This window comes from Apis laboriosa, unplaced genomic scaffold (genome assembly GCF_014066325.1).
Source record: "Apis laboriosa isolate Shangri-la unplaced genomic scaffold, ASM1406632v1 scaffold16_cov148, whole genome shotgun sequence".
NCBI classification, from domain to species: Eukaryota; Metazoa; Arthropoda; class Insecta; order Hymenoptera; family Apidae; genus Apis; species Apis laboriosa.
Genome location: NW_025222129.1, coordinates 3,101,129 through 3,126,469, shown reverse-complemented (window position 1 = coordinate 3,126,469; position 25,341 = coordinate 3,101,129). Strand labels below are relative to the sequence as shown.

Genomic DNA, 25,341 nt, shown 5'->3' with positions numbered 1-25,341 from the left:
TGAAGCGTCTCCGTGTTCGTTCGATACGTTACGATACGATATTGGATAGACAAATTTTCTTTTTCTTTTTACGACGAGCGACGAGCTAGAGAGATTAATCCTTGTCACGAATTACAAAAACGCCGGTTGAAGGGCCTGAAAAAAAAAAAAAAAAAAGAGGAGGAAAAAAGGAGAAAGAAACGTGGAATGGTCGAACAAAGGAAGATAGACACTCTGGTCATTTCAAAGTTTGATGGTCAATTACCAAAAAATGTAGGCCTGGGGGCAAAGGGTTCGCTCGATACTATCGCAAATGTACTGTAACGGGTTAAGAGCGGTTCTCATTCTGAAATCGGGATAAAAAGTTACAGCTCGACAGCCGTTTAAACGACCGACGTTGAATCGAACGAACAATGCTATCCTCCACCAATCTTCATTTTTTTCTTTTTCACTCTCTCTCTCTCTCTCTCTCTCTCTCTCTCTCTTCTCAACGGGTACACAACAGCCAAGTTGTTACAAAGTACTATAAATACTTTTATTACGCTACACTGAATGCCATGGTTTCGATACAATTGAGCTTCTTCCTATAACATACGAATATAAGAATATAAAAAATGTCTGCTGCTCTCGCGCTTCTGCAATTCATTATATTAGAAAAAGAAGAACCAGTAAAAGATCCTTGCACGGATATACAAATAGAAAAGGCATGTGCATCCCTTAGAGACGAGTAAGTAATATGCAGTAATATTGTCCAGTCTTTCGTAGAAATTCGCTCTAGATCGATTGCTCCATGGAGATTTATTATCGCTGCTTTGCTACGCATCGTATCCTCGATCGTTTTCTCTCTCCTTCCCCGGTTTCCTCCTCGCATGATCGGCATCTTCCATAAAACAATCGCGCGTGACGGTGTATATAATCTTTTGTAAAAAACGGCACACATCGACGTACGATAGAAAAAGTTAATCTGTTAAACTTATAAAAATATATTATACAAGTTGAACGTAGCAAGCGGGAAGCGGTCGTTGGTGCACCGGCCGAGAAAAACCGGAGGAAGAAGAAAAGCGCCAACGATCGCCTCCCTTCCCTGACTTAATTATCTCTGAGCGTATATACCATTATCGTCGAACTCAGTCGCAGGCGTTTGCAAAATTCTCCTTAAACTATTCCTAAATTTAAGTCCGCCTCTCCTTCCCTCCGAGAGGAAGGAAAGTCTCGGAGTGAACCTAAATCTAAATATCTCTAACAACTGTAACAGAAGTGGAACGGTTTTTGCAGGATACGCGTGGCTTCGAGCGCGAAGGACGACTCCGATCCGACAATTCTCTCTCTTTCGCTCTCTCATTCTCTCTCTGTCTCTCCCCCTCACACGCGCGCATTCTTTCTCATTCTTTCGCCCACGTCCTTCTCAAACATCTGATCCTCGGCTTGTCGTCGACGTGTCGCGACTATTTTAAGTTAACAAGCTGACAACGGGCCGCCAACACGTGACGCGATTACGCGGATATTCTCGACGAGTCGCGGATTACGGTAATAAGGGGTGATAGTAGACGGGTTTGCGACTTTTCTCCATCACGTAGAACGCCTTCGGCTTCCCGTTTCCGGGGAAATTCTTGTGGATGCTCGTCGATCCGGATTTGCCCGTGATCGGTGCGTAGTACGACATGGCAGCCTTCTTCCGGTGTTTCTTCACCTTGGCGGTGTTCCTCGCCCCGTGGAGCTCGTTCGTCAAGTGGATCCTGTGCACGCCCGAATCGTCCAGCCTGTACGTCTTGTTGCTCGTCCCAATGTTGTTACCCTTCTTCGTCGACTTTTTGTCCTCGTGCTCGGGATAGCTCAGCCTCTTGTCGTTGTTCCTCACGTGCTTCGAGGGACTGCCGCCGCTCTGGCGAATCTTCCCGTTGTCACCGAAATATTTCTTCTTCTCCTGGAGAGAGAGATTATCCTGATTACCTTGTTGTTGACGAGCACCGTCCTCGATGTTCGACGAGCCTTGATACTTCTTCGAGACGTCCAACTTCTTCTTCGCTTGCTCCATCTTCATCTGAGCGTGGAGCCTCTTCTTCTCGCTGATCTTCTTCACGACGGGGAGATTCCAATGATAGATCTTGGCCGGTTTTCCATTCCCTTGAAATCCTACGGGGAAATTCGGCCCGGTCTTAGTTACCTTCTCGTCTTTCACGTTCTTGTGCGGCTTGGTGATGGTGTAGTACGGCGGGCTGGCCGGAAGCTTCACTATGTAGACGTGGCTGTCTCGATGACCGTGTCGACGGCTGTACGGCTGATGAATTCTCGTCTGGGAGTTTAGTCCAGGCGGTTCGGGACCCGCCAGCCGTTTCTTGTGGTGTCCATCGGGAATCTGAAGCGGCGCGAGGCCGAGCCGATTCAGGATCGCGGCATTGCTCGTGTGGACCGTCTCGAAGTTAGTTATCGTTTGTTCGGATGCGATTACGAACACGGCGGCGCACGACAGGAACACCAGCGTGCAGCCGAGTAATCTGAAACAGAGAAAAGAAAAAGAAAAAGGTTGGTTTACCGAACGCTTTCTATTCCAAGAGAATCGTTACTCCATATTTTTGAACTCGCTTTGCAACGAAAAACCATTTCCCTTTCACTTCTCATCGAATTCTTTTTTTAAACGTTGCCACGAAACGATCGATCCGAACGATTTTCACGTAGAACGTCCACATCCATCCGAGCGAAGGGAAAATACACGTCGCGGTTCTTGCTCTAATATCAATATATTCACGCGCGACGCTTTCAACCAAACGACGATAAAACTTTGAACGCCTCGTGAAAAAGACACAGCCGTATATCCATATGTATACCATCGATTCCGCTACCGAACCGTCCAGCGCGCGCAAAGTGAATATCAAAGACGACGGGATCTCGGATCCCTGTCACTTTAGAAGACAATCCATCACTGGATGGCAAGTGGCGCGAGTGTAAAAAAAAAAAAAAGAAAGAAAGAGAAGAGAAAAAGCCAAGACGGCCATGACCTCGTCTATAGCGGTAGGTAGGAACGTTTCCTGTTCGGAGGAATGGAAAGAGACAGAAAGCCATCGTGTTGGCAGATCGTAAATATCAGTCGCGTCGTTCGAGCAAAAACGGGGCAAAAGAAAATTTTCATCGATCGTAAATGCGACGACTCTGAAATTTTACGAGCGGCGAAACGAGCCGAGAAAAACGCGAATGCGGACGTTTCGAAGCGGTGGATCTCGGCGATACCTGTTACGCGGATTCCTCTTAAAGGGATCGGTATCGTGGCTCGGCTGTTCGTCGCGTTTAATCAGCTTTTCTTAATTACTCCTTTCACGCGTGATAAGTCTCGCTAATTTTCCGCCATTCTTCGTTTTCCCTCTTCTCTTTTCTAAGCCAACGCAGCGTATCCGCGCGGCGTGAAAGAGAAACGTGTCTTCCATTCGTATCTATTCGCGTCTCTCGATCGTCGGTTAATTTCCAATTTCGACGAAAATAATCGTAAATAATAATGATTGGCCGCGGAGAGAAAAACGGCTCGTAAATCCAACTAACGCCGTTACGTGGAGATTACGAGAGACTCGGCTATAATTTTTCTCTTATTATTCGAAGCGAGTGTCCACTAAGCCGTTCGCGCATTATTCAATAAATTTTGACGTCTCCTCGACGAATCGGCAAACGATCGTTTGCCAGCCGTATCTCGAAACGATCGATAATAAAGGGATTGAAAACAACGGGTTTCCGCTCGAGCGGAAAACGAAGTTGACAGAAGAGACGTAAGGTAAGCCGGGTAATTAAATATTCCTCCTCTTTTCTTTCTTGCCAGGCCCGAAAAGAAAGTCGGAGAGGAACGTCAGTCACGCGATACTCGTGGAATTAACTTGCCATTCGTTTCCCTCGTTGCGAAATTATTTCCTCGATTCCAATGTCTTTCTCAACGAAACTGCAAACGAGGAAAACATCCGAGACGCGAGAGACGGTGAACGTAGCGTGGACGAGAGATAAGAAATAACTCGCTCGACGATATATCGTTTCTGCTTATAGATAACGTATCGATTTTGAGGGAAGCTCGGGAAACGGAGTCTCGTTAATTTTCATTATAGGACACGAATATCCGTCTCGGGCGATACGCAAATCTCCCTCCTAGACAAAGCTCCATTCACACGATTCGCTCGAATCTCGAGCCACTCGTCGCGTTATTAGCTTTATCTGGCTCGATCTTCGACGCAATAAAAACACGCGGCCGGTTGGAGGAACGGACGGGCCGTTTCCTCAATGAAACTCATTGTTCGAAAAAAATCCCTTCTCGTCGCTTGAGCTATACTCGCTCGCGCTAGAGAGCGAGAGAGAGAGAGAGGAAGAGAGACAGGGGGTCCAGTGACGAGCGGAAAATTCAGCAAACGGATTCGAGCAATTGGAGCACGCGTCGATGCGAGTTTGCGCTTGTGACTATGCGATGATTCGAAGAATTTATATTCGTGAGAGTGCGATTGTGAATCGCGTAGTGGACGACGCAGCGTTCGAGACATGCCGTATCGCGGCCCAGTAAGTTGAAACGTTGTTCTTACTCGTCGAGAGAAGGAGAGAAGTCGCAGTCACGTTCGAGGTGACGCTCGTCCGTTAAAGGTTAATAGTGGAATCGCATTAATGGATCGGACGGTAACGATGGTGGAATAACAATGCTGCGCGAATCGTTCCCGCCGTAAAAAGACATGGAACATCCCCCGGTTAACCGAGCGACGATAAGCCCGACCGAAGTTGAAACGGCCGATGGTCGTTACTCCGCGAGTTTCAACTCGACACTGTCTGGCAAGAAAGGCTCGACTCCGCGATTACGATTCCGCTTAGCGTCAGGAAGACGACCGAGCGTCGACCGTGCGCCGATCGGTAGTCCATTACCGTTCGACGTATTCGTCGAAAGCGCACGATTGGCAGGTTAGAAGAACGCGGAAGAGCGAGCGTGGTAGAGAGAAGCGGTTGGCGCGACCCGAGCGGGCGAGGCGAGGCGAGGCGAAGATGAAAAAGAACCGAGAAGGGGGGAGAGGAGAAAAGAGAAGGACGAACAAAGGTTGGAAATGGAGAAGAAGGCAGAGCGCGCGCGAGAGAGAGAGAGAGAGAGAACAGCGATCGGCGAAGCACGTGCGCGTGCATACGAGGCGGTGGACGCGTGAGAAAGAGCGACGAAAATGCGAGGGGCGCGAGGAGGAAGGAGCGGGAGAGACGGAAAGAGAGACACACACACACACACACACACACGGGGCACGTCGTTGCACCGATGGAATGAAAAATGAAAAGGAGCAGCTACGCTGGCGTGTTGCGGTGAACCGAGATTAATCTCCATGATCATCAGCGGGATCAACGTTTGCGGGTGATTCGCTTTGGATTCTCTTCCACCCGACCCGATACACCACGAATGGAATATCGAATAACGCTTCTCGAGACTCCATGGACAGATATTGCTTGCGAATAATGTTCGCGCACCGAAAGACCTGGAAGGAAATTATGCGCGCGGGCTACGTAAGTATCATATTTATAGGAAGATACGGGTTAAAAGTACGATAGTAGACGGTGCGATAATGGAAAATATAACCGTTCTGTTTTGTATATATATATACGTGTGTGTGTGTGTGTGGAACGAAGCGTAAACGTAACGGCGAATCGGCATAAATTTCGCGAAACGCGCGAAATCGTGAAACGAGATTCCGATTTTCAGGTTTCTATTAATTAAATGAAGCGAGCGATCCACACGACGCTTTCGTTCCGGCGAACCGTAACGTTTCCATCAGAGAGGATGAAAGCTCGAGTCATTAGCTCGGCACCCGACCGAGTGCACTCTCTCTTTCGATGTACTTGTTAGGCGCTCTTGTAATTTGCCAAGTAATTACCGAGTCTATCGGCTCGTTTCATCGGCTATCCGCCTGTCCGAGTTATCGGCGTTCGAGCCGGTTCCAATCGTTCGCCGCTTTTTTCCCCCAACGTAAAATTCAACGCGACTTCATCTGGGCTGGCCGATTGATTCAATAAAGCGTCCACGAGTGCGCTAAGTAAGTAACTCTCTCGAGGCAGATCTCTCTCTCTTTCCCTCTCGCCAGTTTTCCCCGACAAATTGGTTACGATCACGTGAAAGCTTAAACGAGAGAATAACACGGCAGTTGGACGATCCGTTTCACCGCGAGGCCAGGAAGGGAGAGGGGAGAGGGGAAGAGGAAACGGGTAGTCAGGTTCGACGAGACGTTGGTGGTTGCCGCGGGGTTGTAATGGCCCTCCAAGCCTGTAATTTCTGTCTTGGTCGAGTTAACATTCGACTGCGAGAAAATCCAACTCGCCACCCATGACTCGCGTCCCGCCATCTCCTCCTCTCGACTCCGTACTCGTTCGAGTTGATTTAATGTAACCACGACGGGAGTCATTCTCGGTTCCGACATCGACGTGGAAATATATAGCCAAGAAGATGTTGCTCGTCGGGATGGCTGGAACCTCCTCTCCGCTCGTTCTCATCGCGACACTTTTTTGCAACAGGCGCGCGAAACGAGGAGACGAGGGCGAGGGTCGTTCGTCGATCTGTCGCTGAACCGAGTTTAATCCCGATCCCGATCTCGATCCGCCACGCGATGGATCGATCCACGGAGGAGGGAGCAACGCTGCACGACAACGATTCGAAAACGAGACTTTTCGCTTCGATCGGAATATTTCGAATTCCTACGAGCGTTTACCGGACCAGAGAGAGAGAGAGAGAGAGAGAGAGAGAGATTCCACAGCTCGAACCGTTTCTCGTTCCACGGATACCTGAAAGTTCTCGAAAAGGATCTTCCTTTCCTCGGATCTCGAGGCTCCCCGCCGATTCGAGACGCGACGGGGACGACGCGTAGATTTCTCGATGTGTACTCTTGTCAAGCCGTGAAATTAATGCGTTCGTCCATTCGCATAATTGCGAGAGGGATCCTTAACTACGAGTTTAATCCGAGAAGGATTCCGTGACGAAGCGTGAAACAGGCTATAAACCGCGACGATAGTCCCCCGGCGATAGCGTCCCGATCGACGACGAACTCGCCGCTTCTCGCGCCAACTCGCTTTTCTCGCCTCGAGAATGCCGCGACCGTATTAATCCCGTATTAATCCCGTATTAATCCCGTATTAATCCCGTGTCGAGGAATGATTCGGTGGTCTGGAGAGCGAGCATTAATCCGCGCCACGATCGGAAGCGAGGAAGAGAGAAAGAGGACGAGAGAGTTTGTTCACCTTGGCGGTGCGGAGGCTGGGCATAGAGGACTAGCGAGAAGACTCGGCCACGAAGAGCGGCAGCAGCAGCACCCTTGTCATGGACTTGGTGCGAACGCCACACGTGGTTGGACGCGTCGAAGGAGGCTTTCGCGCATGAAAATCCAGTGGACGTGGAGCAGGGTGCGATAAAATCCCCCGAGAACCCGGATTAGGATGACTCGAAGCGTGCTTGGCGGAGCAAGGTGCGCGTTACGAGTTATCGGCAGGGATTCCGCATAATCGAATATCGCGGATGCCGGTGCAATTTCGATAACGGTATTAGATCTCGGCTTAACGAACGAGTACGTAACGAGAGGGCGCAGCACGGTAATCGCGAGGAGCTCGTGATTAAATAAGAAACCGATTCGTTCCCATGCGAAAACCAGTTAAGATCTCGTAAAAATCGGGTGGATCGTCTATTTTATATTGGTATCCGAATAGAATTTATTGCGCTACACAGGTAAACAACGGGTCGAGATTGGTAATAAAGAATAATAAAGGAAGAACGGTCGGGAAGGAGGGGAAAAAAGGAATCGTGGAATGGATGAAGATGAATCGTCACGATGGATCGAAAGAAGTCGTGGAACACGAGCGGAAAAAGGTTCGATTTGATACAAAGTGTATGGAGGTACGCGTGTGTATCTATTAGAAACGGTCGGCGTCCGTGCGCAATCGCGTCCAACGTATTACTAGAGGCGAGGCGTAATCACGGGGCAAGCGGTAAAAAATTAATTGCGATCGCGGTTTGATAGATGTCCAAGTACGAGCGGTCAGCCACAGGGAAATGACAGTGATCGGTAAATGCACGCCTGTGGAATTTCAGCTTCGATTCGACGTGACTGAAATAATTTATTGGTTTCCGCTTCTCCGGCTAGGAGAGGTATCGAGAGAGGCGTGCACGCAGTCGTACGTATACGAGCATATCGCGTCGCGTTCGTGGCTAGGGAAACAGGGGGACGGCCATAAATCTCAATGCACCGAATTCGTCTGGTCCGTGTCGGGTCAACTTTATCGCGATTAACCTCTTCCTTCCTATCGCGGGGCAAGCTTTTCTAAATTCGATCCGCGAGTCCTCGCGCGCACGGATCGCGCCATTTTCGCGCGTCGAAAGATGGTCGGAATTGACCGTGGTCGTAGAGAGGATTATCAGGAAAAATAACGCGTATGCGCGTTAAACGAGGGAACGAGAAAAGAAGCATCGAGATGTTGCCGCAAAAGATCGTAATCTTAGAGCGGATGAACGCACTCGAGAAAAGAAAAGAAAAGAAACATTCTTTCCCGAAACGTGTCTTCTTTCCATTAATAACAAAGATTATTACGTATAATTCTCATCAATCGCAATTACGCGAGACAATATTTCTCGCAACAATAAGGGAAAACATTTATCATTTTCGAGAAATTTATTCCTCGTCTCGAGATAGCCTCCAGCCAACGAATAAAATTTTAATATCGCGCCACCAGTCGGCCGATAAATCAAAGCTAAACTTTCGGATTTTTCTTCCTGTCCGTGGGTCGAAGCGTGTTCCAGAGATTCACGGTGAGGACGCATAAAGGGATTCTTCGCAAGTTCCAACGATCGTTCCGCCGCTTTGGAAGCATCGAAATCACCGGCTAGAATCTACCCTAGGCGCGTTATTTTCCGGTTCTGGAAACGCAGCCGAGCATTCTTCGCTTAAACGGCGCGCATAAATCAGAGAGGAGAAACAGAGAGAGAGAGAGGAAAGGAATTATCATGCAAATTCTTGGCCCGTCGTTTCGTCACTTTTCAATTAGATCCCTGTCACGGGGGAGAGGAGAACGTGGCGATATAATTCCTCGCGATAGTTTCGACCCACGCGAGATCTCTGCCATCGGTTAAATAAATCACCCGCTTTCTTCGCTCTTCCATCGATTCTACGATATCTACGTGGTTGGAAACGCCAACAACTCCAAAATAATATAATAATCCTTATATCGTTCGACCCATTCGAGGCAACAATCGTATGATCGTGATCCAAGTATGCCTCGAGTTCACCGTACCTTCTTGTCACCTGCCAAACGTAATCGAGGATAAGATTCCTCTCGCAGAGAGAAAGAGAGAGAGAGAGAGAGAGAGAGAGAGAGAGAGACTCCAAGCGGTTTTAAGCGGCAAACCGGTCAGCTACCGGTTTGATCGTCCTAGCGAGAATTTCCACGTATTTCGTTGGAGATGCCAGATGGATCTCCGGTACGATGTTTATCCACGAGGAAATACATTAACGAGCGTGGTGATCGGCAAGAGTATCCGTGACGATTGACGAACAGAAGATACTCGGTATAATTGGAATCGTACGAATACCGGGTTCGACGATGGAAAGACGAGGATCGAACGGATAGGTTACCGTACGTACATAAATTTCGATTTAAACGATCGCGGTGCCTCCCCTTCCCTCCGCGAGATCTATCGCGGGACAATGTCGCGCAAAAGGAGAGACGTTGGTTCGAACTGGCTTCCGTGTATCGCGAAAGGAGGATGGTGATCGGTAGCCAAGAAAGGTATCCGGCGGTGATTAGCGTTGAAAAAAGGCATGTTCGTGCTCGGGAAACCCATTAAGGGCTTTCATTCTCGACGCGGCTCGTTACGATCGATCCCCTGATCGGGTGACGATCTTCTCCCCCTGATCGATCGGTGGTTCGCCACCATTACCAAGGTCGCGATCAGAAATGAAGAGTAATTTTACGCCAGCGTTGATTAATGGGTCGAGAGATGGGAGGGAAGGGAGGGGGAGGAATAGAAGGAAAAAAATTGAGAGAAAAAATGAGGGGAAAAAAAAAAGAAAGGAAGGAAGGAAGGAAGGAGGAACACGCACTCTCCGTGGGAGAGCATCATCGATTCTACGTAACTCAGACATCGCCTTATATAGCGCGAACCCTCCTTCTTACGGCCCATTAGATCGCCACGCATTGCCAAGAAATCACGGAAAGACCAGGGGGGAAAGAAAATGGAGATGGAGATGGAATAGGAAGAGACACCGTGAAAAGTCGATCGTGTCTCTCCGTAAGGACAATCTAATCCGTTCTCGAGAGCGGTGTTTGTTGAGGAATCAGGAAGGCATTGTCGCCTTCTTGCGGCTATTAATGCGATCAGATGTTTATCAAGACGCAATTCGAGAAGATTGAAGGTGATAAGAAGAGATGATAAATTTATGCGGAGCTTTCGACGATAAATCGAAAGGTTTAATCGAATTTCTCGCGACGAACTATTCGACGAACTGTGAAATTCGTGATGCGTAACGGTTAAAGGAGGAGAGGTTGATTAGCTCGGCCATTTGGTTCGCGGCGGAAAATAAATTTCCTAGGGTGTAATTACTGGAAATACGAGCCGGTGTTCACGACTTTTGCTTCATCGAATGCGACAAGGATTTACTATCGAGGTTGAGCACGCGATTCAAGCACGGGCAGACTCGTCGTTCGACGATGTAAAATTGTTCGTTACGCGGAAAACCGTCTGAAAGCATCCGGCGGTCACGGATTGTGCTTTCCAACTACGTGCCACGAATCCCGGAATATGTGTATTTCGTTACACGGGAAAATGCCGGATAACGCGATCAACACTACCTTCGCCAACACGCGTCCAATTTAACCAAGCGAAAAATTGTTCGGGAAAAGGAACTCGAGAGAACGTATAAAATACGGTCGAAAACCTTGCCAATTCGAATCTCGAGGGAGGAGATAAAGCCTTCTTTAAAAATTTATATCTCGATTTGCAGGATTTTCTCTCGAAGCCTCGTGCGCAGGAGAAACAATAATAAAATTACGGTTTTATCCGTGTATTTTTTTCTTCTTCTTTCTTTTCGAAACAAGGAAAAAATTTCCTTCGAAATTTCTCGACGAGAAATCGTCGTGGTCGATCGTGGCCTCGAGAATTCCTCGATAATTCGATTACCGGCCCGAGGAAATATATATATATATAGCGCGATGATCAGGAACGATAATATCGACATAACGTTATCCACGTGGAATCTCGAGCGATAAAGAAGCCTTTTAGCCCTGTCTGCCGCGAAAGTGACGTGCGGCGAATTGCAAACAACGATCCCGCGGAAGAAGGAGCTCGAGAGGGACTCCCTCCGTATTTACATCGATCGTAAATTCACCAGCCATAAACGTATATCTCGCCATTAGATTCCGCACCACCCGCGTCGTACGCTTCTCGAGGACACCGAGTATATATATATACATATATACACGTATATACCGAGGGGTTTCACTGACATCAATTACTGTCGCTTCACATACGGAGACTCTGGCTTTGAACGTTTCAGAGGGACGCGTATGATTTTATTACCGCGTATGCTCGACTTTTACAACGATTCCCCTCCCTTCCGTTTCCGTTCGTAGGCCACGAATACGAATAAGATATAATCTCGTTAAAATTTCGCATAAGAATTATTATCGAATCATCCGATTCGATATTTTCGGAAGGGAAGCGCGGATTCATCAAGTGGCGAGTGGCCTCCCCTCTCGATACTTGAAATATAATATACAACGCGATCTACCCTCCGATTCTACGAAAAAAAAAAAGCGCACCCCAAACAGGCCGAAATTAAGCTACCATTAAGAAACACGAGTTCCTCGAAGAGAAACCCCTAAAGGTAATTTAGCCGAAGCTGGCGCACCCCAAACAGGCACAATAGAGCGCAAAAGGTGGAGAGACGTCGTCTCGTATCGGGAAACTTGGACGCGAATCTACGGCTTCCGAGACTTCAAAGGGCGCGAGTTGCCGACCGATGGAAAATACGTATGTACTTACGTAGCCGATATCGCTTCTATAAAGGCGATATTGGACGGGGAACACGGGCACGAATACGAGAAAACGGAATAAGGAAAAAGGGGGAAAGCGGAGTCGAGGAAGGTGCGCGATATTGGAAGAAAAGAGTCTGGTGAGAAGAAAGAAGGAGAGAAGGAAGGAAGGAAGGAAGGAAGGGAAGAAAGAAGAAAAAAAACTATTGAGAAAGTGTGAAAGAAAGGAGGAATATAGGATGTAAAATAAGGGGATACACGGTGAACGTCGAACAATACGATTGTGTCTTACGAGAAGGGCCCGGTCTATGGGGTCCATTGTTTTGGTCACGTAGCCCTTCCTCCCTTTCGCTCTATAATAGCCTCGAGTATCTTTCGCCTGTGTATCTGACGCATTCATCCACCGTGTAACATCCTGCACATTCTCAACGTTCCAAGGAACCTGTTACTTGGCGAGATACCAGATACCAGACCGTTCTTTTCATTCGGTATTATTCATCCTTCGCTTCTACACCACGGTAAGCACGTTAATTGGCGCGGTTAAGCGATCGTAAACCCCTACGATTCCCTAATTAGTTAATTGGATTAACGCGCCCGTACGATAAACCAGAAAGTTTCCACGACGATAATTAAATAATCGTAATTAACGAAATGGACAAGTGGAGAGAGACGCTCGTAATGGCATCGATCGATTAATTACGAAACAATCGAGAGGATCGATTGTCGATTCCACCGTTCTTCCTCGATATCGCGAACGAGATAATTCCGCGTGGAGAGAATTTGTCAAAGCGTTGGCGAGAGCAATTGGCGAGGCAAGCTCGTTCGCCGGACGATCGACTCCGAGGGAACAAGACTCTTGGCGCAACTCTTGTAATTGGCTCCACTTCGGCTCCGAGACTACTAAGGAAGTGTCTTCTTGTACGAGTAACGGGGTAACAGTGGTTCTCAAAATTCTCGTTTCGCACCTGAGCCACTGGATTCCTTCGCGCACCGAGCGTGAACGCGTTTCTTTCATCGGTCGCGAGAGGAATTTAACGTCGTTACATCCTCTTTTACACGATCGAATTAATAAATCGAGTGTTGTCGAAATTGTTTTCAATATTTTACAATATTTTTTTTCTTCCAGATCAGATTGTCAATTGTTCGAACGACGATGTTGTCAACAAAATTTCGCGTGGAATAAAATTGAAGAAGAAATCGCGAAAGAAATATAGTCGCTTGGAGATTTTTCCATATGGATAATCGGCAAGCGCATCGAGAACCGGCGACACCGTTAACGGAATCCGATGCTGGCGGCTAGGCCCCGATAAAACGAGGAAGCGGCAACGATCCCAGGAATCTCGTTCTCGCGTCACTTCTATTTTTTCGTCCTCGCCTCGAGAAGAAGCTTCCGTTTTCTCGCTGGGATCGAATTCCCCGAACACAGCCCGCTATTCAGACACGCCGATGATTCCCTCCTCGCCCAGTGACGGAACAACGATCCGATAAGAATGCTGAAAGCGAAGAAAGAGCCGGGGGAATGCACTTTCGTTCCACAAAGCGTGGAATTTCAATGTCCGACAGCCGGCCTTTACGAGCACACTTTCTCGCCGCGCCAATCGAATACCGAGAATTTTTAACAAAACCACGAGCCAGCTAATTAACAAGAGGGGCATCGAGGGGCAACGGATCGTATCATTGCGTAATTAGAAATTAAATTACGTATTTCCTCGCTTAAGCGCGCGAGCTTAACTCGATTTGCCGCCAATTCTTCTCGACCGCTTCTCGTATGCGTATACGAGTTTGACGATTTAATCGAAGCCCGACGAGCCTTTTCGAGAAATCGTGGAGAAACAGGAAGCAAAACGAGTTGCGTCTGGAATATCTCCGTGTAAACTCTATAAAAGTCTCTGGAACGTTCCATGTGTCGAACGAGAGGAGAAGAAGAAGAAGAAGAAGAAGAAGAAGAAGGAAAAGGACGGGAATGGAAAAGGAAGCGAAACGAAAGAAAGAAAGAAAGAAACGAAAATAGAGTTAACCAAGTTGCAGGAAAAAGAAAGCACTCTCCACGCGATCCAATAGACGATACTTTTTACACGTTTCGATATCGAGACGATATTCTTTTTTTTTTCACGACATGGATAAATTTTATATTTTTCCAGCCACCCATCTAATCTTCGTTTTTCTCGATCGATAAAATCCAGACGAAAAAGTAAATCGCGAAAGGACGATGGTCCACTTACCGATAAGTTATTCCGAATATCCCGGGAGAAGTGAGACGTTAACAGGTAGAAGGCCGTTCTAAATTTATCATCGAACTCCGAAAATTACACCTTTCTCTCTTCCTATATATTACCGACACCGGGAATAGCACGTGCCGCTACCTGACCCTCCATAATAGCGGAAGATTTAACTGGAAATTATTGTCTCCGGGGTCGGATAGGCGAGAACGAGGATTGGAAACGGCCCATAATGGAGCACCTGTTAACCGATCCGAGGAGATGCCGCTGGATTAAACCCGAAAATCCAATTCCCCGCTCGAACTCGAGTACACCCTCTATCCCTATCCTGCCGACACTCTGGCGACGAGACTTGCTTATTGAACGCGAGACCACGCATTCTTCGGCTCGAGTTCCTTTCAAAACGTATACACCCGGTGTATAGCGTATGGGATCGCGATTAAAAGGATCGAGGTGTGTACCTGCACCACCAACTCATCGAAACACCTACGCGATCGAGCGGACGACGGAGGAAGAGAATTCGTATCGATGCCTCGAACGATTCGATCTCGAGGCTCGTGACGATGAATCGATTCGACGAGGAGTATTGGAAACAATGGACAGAAGTGAGGGGCAAAGGAGGGGAAGAAGAGAGAGAGAGAGAGAGAGAGAGAGAGGAGGAAGTGTGTGTGGTCGGTTCGAAGTAAAAGAAATGGAAAGGAATACCACAGCTCGGAGAAAGAGAAAGAAGAGATGGGGCTGAACTTTAAAGCAACCGGCCGAAACATCCGCTGCTTGTTTTCCTCTTTTTTTTTCCCCCCCCCTCTTTCTCTCTTCCCTCCATCCCCGTTCCCTCCATTTGTCTCAAGGATCGCCCCTTTTGCTTTCTTTTTTCCTACCCTCCTCGGCCTTCCTGGCCGCAGGACCTAATGCGAGCCCCATTCAACCAGCACGTCGAGAAAAAGGAGGTAAAGGACTTTGGCCGGGAGTCTAGCCGTTGCCTCGCCACGGCCAACCGAACCAGCTCCTCCATTCTGACCAATCACGATTAACAAAAGCCATTATCCTGTAGATATCGGTGAACTATTCAGTGAATTTCGCGGACGACGCAGTGACGATCGTAATTCGATCCATCGTAATTTGAAAGAAAAGAAGAAGAAAAAAGGAAAAGGAATCGCGTCGCATTTTCTGGTCCCACGATTGCGCAAGATCCGGTATGTTAATCGAGGCAACGTGGTGGTGAAGGAGCAAAAGAATGACAAGAGGAAGGCGTAATCGACTCGACTCGGCTCGACACGACTCGACGGTGGAGAATCTGCATCGGCGGTGGATACGAGCGACCGAAAATAAAGATCGATGGCTGCGATTACGGAATAAGAGATGAGAGTAAAAGCTCGCGAATTACGTCAGTCGGTTCGCTTTTATGGCGGAAGGGCACGTGAAACGTAATTGCAAGGCCGCGAAATTTGTGCGCTGGCCCAAACCTGCATTCCCAGATCGTTAATTCCGCGCTAACCTTAACCCTGTCATTACGCATCTTCGACAGTAAACTTTGATTACACGTTTCGTCCGAACGGAGGGAGAAGGAATTCGGAAGAGGGAGGGAAAAAAAGTGGACGAAAGGGAGGGGGGGTGGAGAGAGACTAAGAGTGTCCGGAGCCGAAAACAGCGTTACCACCGATAATTGGAAGCGTACAACCTATGTATACGCAAACGACCCCCCTCCCCCCTACCCCTTCGTAAACGATCCTTTTTTTTCTCTTTGCCAAATTTTCGAAACATTAGAGGAGGATTTAAGTACTTTCATCCACGGAGTAACGAGCCACGTATCGGATTCATTACGTAATGATTCCGCCTAATAATCGAAGAAAAAAAAAAAAAAAAAAGAAGAATCTTCGAAAAAGCTGTACCCTCGACAAGAATTTTTAACGAGAATTACAAAACGATTCACGTGTAATACACTTAATGCGCTTGATTTCATTTAATTTCGTGCAATCGATCGTAATGGATTCCGAATTACATCTTCGCGCGATAAAGACATTCTCACGATACAACGTGAAAGCTTTCCGAATCGATGGAACGAAAGAGTTGTGAGGAAAACCAGGCTATTTCGATTATTTCGATATAATGTAACGATAGGACAGGATAAAACGATAATGAGATGGGCGGTTCTTTCGTATCGTTCATCATACTCCTCCTCCCTTTTCAAACGTTACTGGATATTCAAAAATGAGTAAACATCGATTCCATTAATTATTGGAGGAGGAATGATAAATGATAGGAAAGAGCGATGAGAAATGCTCGTATCGTATCATCCCGAAAGTCAAATATTAATAACTGTATCTAAAGATGGCGAGAGAAATTATTTATGCAGAGACTTAATAGTTTGCAAGACGCCTTCCGTTAAATTTTAACGACTCGCGTAATTCCAGTTATACAAATATTATCGTTCAAGACGGGCCCCACGCAATTACCGGAGGAATCATTAAACATCGTTCGAGCAAACACCCGTAGTGATGAAAAGCTCGAAGAAGCTGGCATGCATCGAGCACGTTAACCCAAGTCAAGGAAACGATCGTGACTTTTTTATTACGCGATCGTGACTCTGGACACAACAGGAAGGGCGTAAACCAGGACTGGTTAATTTTCGCGTTGAGTAATGCAACGTTTCTTTCTTTCTTTCCTTCTTTCTTTCTTTTTTTCTCTTTTTTGCCAACCATGATTTCCACACATCGAATTATTACCGTTAAATCTCTGCTCGTCAATCTCGCTTAATAACTCCGTGTGATTAATCTAGCCTCGCCGCGTGTACCAGGTAAACCAGTCGCGAATGCGCGACCCATGATTTTTAACACGATCATTGCCTGTCAACTAATCACTCTCGTCGATTAATTAACGGTGCACAAGCTAAAATCACGTACGTGAGTTAACGATGGAACAACCGTTAAAGTAATTTAACGCAACAAATCAACCATTACGAACGATAGGAACGCTTCACTTTCGATCACTGAAATTTCATCTCAATTCTTTCCCTTTTTTTTTTTTTTTTATATCCTTCCGAGTATACCGAGTATTTCTTGACTAATCGTTCCGTGTAATTTGTTTCGATATTGCGATATCGTTACGGTAGCACAGTTCTCGAAAAATGATCGACACGATTCGATTCGCAGCGGGCGGTTCATTCCACTAACCTCAAATATCCGAGGCGATTGCCTCTAGGACAATCAATTATTTCGAGGAGTACTTCTCGCGTCGCTCCCTTTATTCGTCCTCCCTTCGTTCTCCCCTAGAGACGAGCACGTATACACGCACGCTTCCCTCCCAAAAATGATCGCAAGTGGAAACAAAACGAAAGAAACCGTGATTTACCGATGTCGGAAAAACGGGATCACATTGGATGTAGCCCATGTAAATGTTTGTCCCTAGTCACGCGCAGGATGATCGTAAATCCCGAGGAAAGTCATCATCCTCTCTCCTCCACTCGATTGAGTCAAGGACAAGAACGATTAATAGGAAGTACGCGGAGCGTACGTGTTGCTATAATTTTTGCATGTAAATTTAACCTCGAACAATACGTCAAATTTTACGATATTCTCGCAACATGTTATTTCGCTGAACTGGGCGTGTTAACTGCGCCAACTCTATCGCGTTTATTCCTTTTTAGATATTTACGATGTTTCACCGCGAAATAATGAAAAGGATGCCGGATACCGGATTACGCGTAGGAATAACCGCGGTGCAGCGGTTAAGTGAAAAGGAAGAAACCGATCGATGACCACTACGTGGCTCGAATTTTATAATTTCCATCTCCAATGAAAACGTGTACCGCGTGTGTGCCGTGCAAGTATCGCCACGCAAACTCCATAAGAACGTAATTTGCACGTTCGAAGGATCCGTGTGACGCGGCGCGGACGCAGATCGATTCCCATACGTAGTGAAAAAGTTGGATACGTAGTGAAAAAGTTCAAAAAAAAAAAAAAAAAAAAGACGAAAACTACGAGTCACAAATCGAGTCGGATGTCGTGTATCGAGATACGAGGTGGCTTTCATTAGAGAGAGCGCGCGTGTGCGTGTAGACGACAGAAATTTATCGATCAATCGTTAACCGTTCTGAAAGATATCCTCGAGGGGATTCATTAAACGCCCCCCGTGCACGATAACGGCAACGTGCACTGCGATTTAAATGCGCGCATACAGGTCTATCACCCCCCAATGGAGACGCGTGCTGCGCTCAATGGACATTCAGGAACAATCCATTTAACCCTTATTAGGTCAGTGTCAATGGCCAAGATTGAAACGCTAGCGAAACGGGTTTCGGTCAGAGATATACAACTACGTGGCGAGCCGTCTTATTCCACGTACGCGATTGCATAACGCGTACAACAACGAGTGAAAATACACTCGGGATTTCAATTTTACAACGTCGAGTTATATACAATAATTAACGTTCTCTCTTTCGTGGAGAGAAAATTAATCGCACGAGCACGCGTTACGACGATTCATTCATCGAAAGCGCATTCCGTGGTTTCGGCTCAAATTTTTTCCTGCCTATTATTGTATCAAATCTTTCAACTATGTTGCACTACTCGGTTAAAAGCGGTGCGCTTTTTTTTACGCTCCGTTTATTCACTCGTTTCCTGCCTGCTTCGCTAGATTTTGATACACATACGGAACGGCGGATACGTGCCTTGATCCAAATTAACTCGAGCGCGTGTAAGGAAGCTTTGGAATCCGGTCTAGGAAGAATCTCTCACGATCGAGAAGCTTTGTTTCGCGGCGCGAAATTTTGTTGAAACGCACTTCACGGTATCTCGTGATCTCTCGGCTCTTCAAATATTCATGAGCGAACCAGCCGAACGAGCATATCCGATGCACTCCGAACGCATCCCAGTCTCCGCTCCTTCCCTCCCATTCGCGCCGGCTCTTTGACCTCAGCACCATTCTGCATAACGGTGCATCGGCCTGGACGTTTGCCTATTATGTCACTATATTCGCCCAAGGATGCTGTGTACCGTAACCATACCTTGGATCCAAGTCTCTACGATTTTTCGAATCACGTGGCACGATCACGCCCATACGGGTCGGTGTGCGTGTAAAATCGAATCGTGTGTGAAAAGAAGAAAATCGTGCCTGGTTTGATAAACTACGAATATCGAATATGCGATGGCGAGCACAACCGTGAGAAAAATGCGTGTATTTACGGTCTATCGAGCTTTGGTATTGAATTCCTGTTATCTTTTTTCTCACGTTTCCCGATACTCTCGTATGTATGTATGTGTGTGTATATATATTTTCACAGTTGCACGTTTTCGCGATGAAAAATAAAATTTAATCGTGAAATAAAAGTCTAACGACCGATTCCATCCACCATTTTATCGCAGACGGATATTTCGACGCTAATCCTATTCGAAGAGAGGAAAAGTTCCGATTACCATAAATCTTTACCAAGTTCGTGTGCCGTTTCTCGATTTGATTTTTCTACTTTCCACGTTATTTGCATGCAGATAAATCTAAGTTAAAATTTAAATTAAACTTTTCAATACGTGCACTATTACGTCACAACTTTCTCAGCGATGGATGTAAAAAAAAAAAAAAAAAGAAGAAAAAAGGATATTTTATTAAATTTCTTTTAAAAGAAAAGCAATTCTCGCAATACGTGGAACTAGTTTTTCTATCGTAGCAAGGTAGCAGGAATCGCAGCCCCAGCCTGTTATTTGCGATTCGTTTCGTACCGAAACGCTGCTTTACTCGTATCATCATGCCGTTTCGAAGCATACACTACCCGGTTTACTTTAGCCTAATTGGCACTAATCACTGCTCGACTCGGGTTCATGGGAACGAGGGAATTACCGTGTCAGGAGACGTTCTAAAGGTGGCCGTTAGTTTCTCTCAAAGAAACACGAGTGGCAATGTTCGGGTCGCTTTCTCGATCTCGAGTAATACTTAACGTCCGTAACGAAGAAATTCCTCCCGCGCAATCACCGCGATAAATCCTCCAATGATCCCGACATTCCCCTCTGAATACGATATATCCACCGATTATGCCCACAATAGCCCGATCATCATTATCGTCGTCATCATCCTTCTCCTCCTCCTCCTGCGTTCTTTCGAACCGACGCGAAGAGACGCGTCTCCTCTGCATGCTAATAGCTCGAGGAGGAGAAGAAGCTGCGCACGTTCGCCGGTTGACTCTAGCCGAGAAAAAGAATCGGCAAAGGGGAGAACGGTTCCGAGAATCAAAGGGTAAGACCACTAAAGCCCGTTTACAACCTCGAGAGGGACTCTTCTCGCTCTTTCGACTCCTTTGAACCAGGAAGGTGAGTCAGAAGAAATAGAAGAATTAGAAACATCAGAAATCGTTAAAACGTGTATGCTCGCGTTACTCGATACCTCTCTCTCTCTCTCTCTCTCTCTCTCTCTCTCTCTCTCTTTCATTTCTTTCTTCCTCTCTCGTTCATTTCGTCCCCGCCGATACTTTCTTTCTCCGGCAATATGCGTGCACACATATACAGTTGTGCACACGCATCGCGCGTCGCTATTTATGCCTATGTCCACTTATGTACGAAGCATACGTGCCGAGCACGTAATATATCGCGTGTCCGAATCGAACTCTGCCACCCTTCGTTCTCTCTCTTCTCTCGATCCTCCTTTCCTATACGAGAACGGGGAACGAGGGTCTCTCGACAAATAGACTTGCCGCCTGGAAATGGTTGTTGTACTCGGTGCGAGCAAACACGTACGAGCAAGCGTTTCGAAGATCGTGTTATTTTTACACCCGTCAACTATTCCTTTTCTTTTACCGTACCTTTGGTAAATACGTTCGCGAGAGGGAGAGAAAGAGAAAGAGAGAGAGAGAGAGAAAAAAGAAAAGAACCGCGCCAACGAGGATCGATGAATGATTAACATCGTATGTTTATCGTTCTTACGTTCTCTCTTCTCGCTGCGCTAACCCATTCGAGGAATTTAACGTCTTAACGGACGCTCTTAGGGATGCCTGATCGAAGGGATTATCGTGCTCGATAGACGGACGAGAACGCGTGTAATTCGTCGGTTAGATTACTCGTCGTTACCGGCTACTTTGTTCCGTACGCAACAAGGGTAACAATCTTACTTGATAGCGTGGAACACTCGATCAACGATCGACTTCTGATAATTGTACGTTCGCATCCTACGTATCCGTGATCCGAACGGACCAAGTATAGAACGAGTTATTGCAAATGGAGTGGACAAACACCACCTCGTTTATCGCCAACTCTAACGAGTCGACGATTCCCACCTTTAACCGCAATTATCCGTCTCTCCCTTCTTTTTCCAATCAATTACCAAAGCGCCGGTTATTCTTCTTGCAATGATAGCCTTGAAATCGATTCACCTGGCTAACAAGGTTGCTTAAGCGTAATTAAGAAAATCGTCACGCGAGAAAGCGGATCGTGGGACGAGAATCGAGAGAACGACTTACTCTCTCTCCGATGATCCACGACGACAACAATGCTAGTATGCCTTCGAGCATAATGGGAAAATATACGTGCAAGAGGAAACATTAAAATCCAATGCGAACGATGGATTTAATCCATACTTTGCGGTAAAAATCGAGTGGGAACAATCGCGAAGAAGAATTAATTGGTGGAAAATTTATTACAACCTCATCGAAGGGAGGAGTCTATTTGGATAAATCGTGTCAAATAATAATGGTAATAATAATAAAAAATAGAATCACGATCAAAAAGAAGATTTTTAGTAATTCTTTCGATGAAGTAATACTTCTTCTTCAACTTCGCTTCAAACAAGCACACGATGACCTAATCCAATTGTTAGCGTGGTACGAAAATTATTTGTTAGCGTGCACACGATCGTATATCGAAGATAATGAGAATTCCAACCACAATAGACGTGTTAACGCGTTCGATCGTGTGTGCGTGTGCCACCTTTTCTTTCTCTCCTTCTTTTTTTCCTTCCCCTCCTGCCAGTCTCTTTCACCCCCTACGGTCGGTGACTAACACACAAAGCAGACGGTGCCCTTACCGTAAATCGCCGACACACGGAGGAGGCACCGGTGTGCGTGTCTCGCTGCGTGGGCGACCCCTCCGAATCGCGTATCGAGTGCCGACCAACTAACAGAAAAGTGCACAGTGCACTTACACCTCCAAGCCTTGAACCTTGAATTACGATACACTTATGAAAATTCCACCGACCTGTTTCCGACGCTCTCCACGAGCCTCGATCGAACGCATGGAATTTTCATTCAGCTGCCAATTACGAGGGACGAGCTATTTCGATATTCAACGTATATTCCGTGTCTCGTTAATCATTCCGCCATGAATTGAATTTACGATCGCGAATTCAACGCGCGAACGCTACGACGAATGGAAAAAATAGTTGGTGAATAGAAAATTGGAAAGATTAAAAAAGTCGCAAGGATAATATTAGAAGATATAAATTCTCGTAAATTTTGTTTCCGCGAAAAGATCGATGGTACGATAACGTTACGAGTTAATTTTGGAAATATGAAACGTATATACGCGCACAATATTTATACACTCCACGATCAATCTCGTGCCGCTGTCAATATATTGGTGACGGCCTCGTCCTGCGCGATGACGATAATCCCGCCATAAAAATGATTTACGGGTCGCGTGTAATTTCCTAGGCTTACAGCAAATAGTATCGCCATAAAGGAGGATACGTAACGATTAATGCAGATCACCGCAGGACCTTCGTGCTTCTACTCCGCTTCCATGAAGTCAATAATTTATTACGATGGGCTTTGGCTCGAGCCAGAGTCAATATTGACCGTGCTGGGATAGAAGGCTACGGGCACCGTTCGCCGTGGCCTACAACAAATTCAATCGAGAACAGTCTATCCCCAAATATTTGCCACTGTTTTCTCCAACTTGCTGCTCTCTATTCTTGGCGAATAAAATTGAAAAAGAAAAAAAAAAAGAGGAGAAGGGAAAGGGAGAGAAAAGGGGAGAGAAGAGAGCCGTCCCAAACACGACCGGACGAGGCAATCAATATCTCGATGATCAAACAAGAGCAAAGATCGACTATTAACTACGGTGTTTAAATCGACCGAGGAGAAAAAACGCAACGAGAGTGTCTCTCTCGGATTTATTACGCTAGCCTGCCATTATGGATTTTCGATATTTCCTGCTCGACAAGAGAAAACTACTCCTCCTCCCTCGACATCCCACCACACCATCGAATGAATGAACTTGGAGTTACTAACTGTTTGACAACGCGTCACGTACACGGCGAGTTCGTGACTTAGAGTTTGGAAAGAGAGCACGCGATATCCAGTCGACGATTGAAATACGTGGAAAAAAAAATGATGAAACGTATCTTATCGAGCCACCACGACCGTGAGTCAAAGGAAATTTGAAAGATCGAGACAGGAAGTGGTCCGATTTGTCGTTTCCTCGAGCAACGGGGAATCCTTTAGATATTTTACAGATAGCCTATAGAACCTGAGAACGTTCCACGTTGTTCTGGAACATTTTTATTCCATCCAAGTCTAAAGAAAATCCGACATCTTATCGAGGAATGAACCACCTGAACTGAAAAATATTCGATATCGAAAGAGTAACGTGTTAAAGAAATATTCTACGAAAAAAAAAAGAAAAACGAAACAAAGATTATAAAATGTTTCTCGTTCGAAACGAAAGATTGCGCGTTTTTAAAGATAAATGGTCTTACCTCGCGATCGTGCACATGCTGCACGCGACGATGTTATTTCTGAATGAAATGCAGGTCAAGCACAATCTCCTTTATATTGAATTTGGACCGTGAAGTTCTCTTGTGAATGTTGAAGCACCATTAATATCCGAACCAAACGAAACGAGCGCGCGTCAACGACTGAGTGGAGGCAGCGGGAGCACGAGTTAAGAGTAGTACGAAGAGTGTCGGTGACCACCGAAGATGCCCGAAGTTGGATTCGAAAAGCCGATTCTTGTCAACTCGCGACCCTACCATTTTCAACCCTTTCGTTTTATCCCTAATTAAGATCGGTAAACACAGGTCTTCGTTGACTTTTGTAGATGCATTCCCGCGTGCATTTTATCTTGTACATACATGCAGCAAGTGTCACTTCCCTCCGGTAAAATAATTCCGTCTGCGATTTCTCGAGAACCGAATCTCGAGAAATTCTACTCAAATATTTATTTTCCTTTTATTTTAATCGTAGAATCCTTTTCGCATTAAAATTCATTAAAACATTTTTCTTTAAAAGAAATACCTTCCACAATTTTTCCTATTCTATGTTTTATCTATCTAATAATAATTCTTAAATTACGAAAAGGCAAAGTGAAATATTTTCTTGCAATCTTCCGACGTTTAAAAAATGTATTCTCCGAAGAGAAAGAGAAAGAAAGAAAAAAAATCCATATTTATGCACTTTGATACTCGTTACATCGAGGAAGCTATAACGCTCATCTGTATTAACCGATATATAACTATACGCAATATACTTTGTAACGTACGAAAGGAAGGCCGAGCCGTTTCCCACAGAGCATGTTCGTATCAGGATGTATACAGTCGTTGTGCATAACCGAGTCGAGGATGCCGTTGCACTCGAAACATAAATTATGAGCGCGACACAGAATTCAACGATGTCTTTATTGCGAGTGATATCGTCTACGAGTACGTATCTTGTTTTCCGATGTGATTCTATATTAGTCGATGCGAAATCTCTCGAATTCGGTATCACACCTGTCTTAACATCGAACACGTCTCGATATTTCTGCTGTATTTTCCGTTTCAAAAATATCTTCGTGTATCCTCGGATTACCAGAAAACCACGATAACACGTCTGCGCTAACACGCTTCCCTTTGAACGTACGCTGGAACGAATCACTCTTCTCCGAAATGCTATCTGTTGACACAAGTCATTTTCATAAACGTAGAACAACGCGGTACTTCGTTTCTTTTCCCTGTTCTTCACGCATGGCCCACGATAAAAAAAGAGCTACTCGAACAGATGTCGATGGAAGAACATTCACAATGCATCAAGCGTAGAAATACGGTAAGAATATACCGTAGGGATGAAAAACACGAGGAGGAAGTTTAATTAAAGTTCGAGTTGGATAAAAAAGAACGAATTTACTATTTATACTTTTTTCGACGAATGAATTCAAAAGGGATCCAATCGTATCAGGTATCATTTCTTTTTCATCGC

At 46.0% G+C, this 25,341-nt stretch overlaps 1 protein-coding gene across 1 annotated transcript; it reads right to left on the bottom strand.

Annotated features, from left to right (window-relative positions):
• Positions 1 to 492: 492 nt before the first annotated feature.
• LOC122711046 lies at positions 493 to 23,996 on the bottom strand. The gene is made up of 2 exons (XM_043929440.1): positions 23,865 to 23,996; positions 493 to 2,474 (listed from the first exon to the last, which is right to left on the bottom strand). Exons 1-2 carry the CDS (start codon positions 23,879 to 23,881, stop codon positions 1,502 to 1,504), a joined length of 990 nt encoding a protein of 329 aa, XP_043785375.1. The 5' UTR covers positions 23,882 to 23,996; the 3' UTR covers positions 493 to 1,501.
• Positions 23,997 to 25,341: the final 1,345 nt, after the last annotated feature.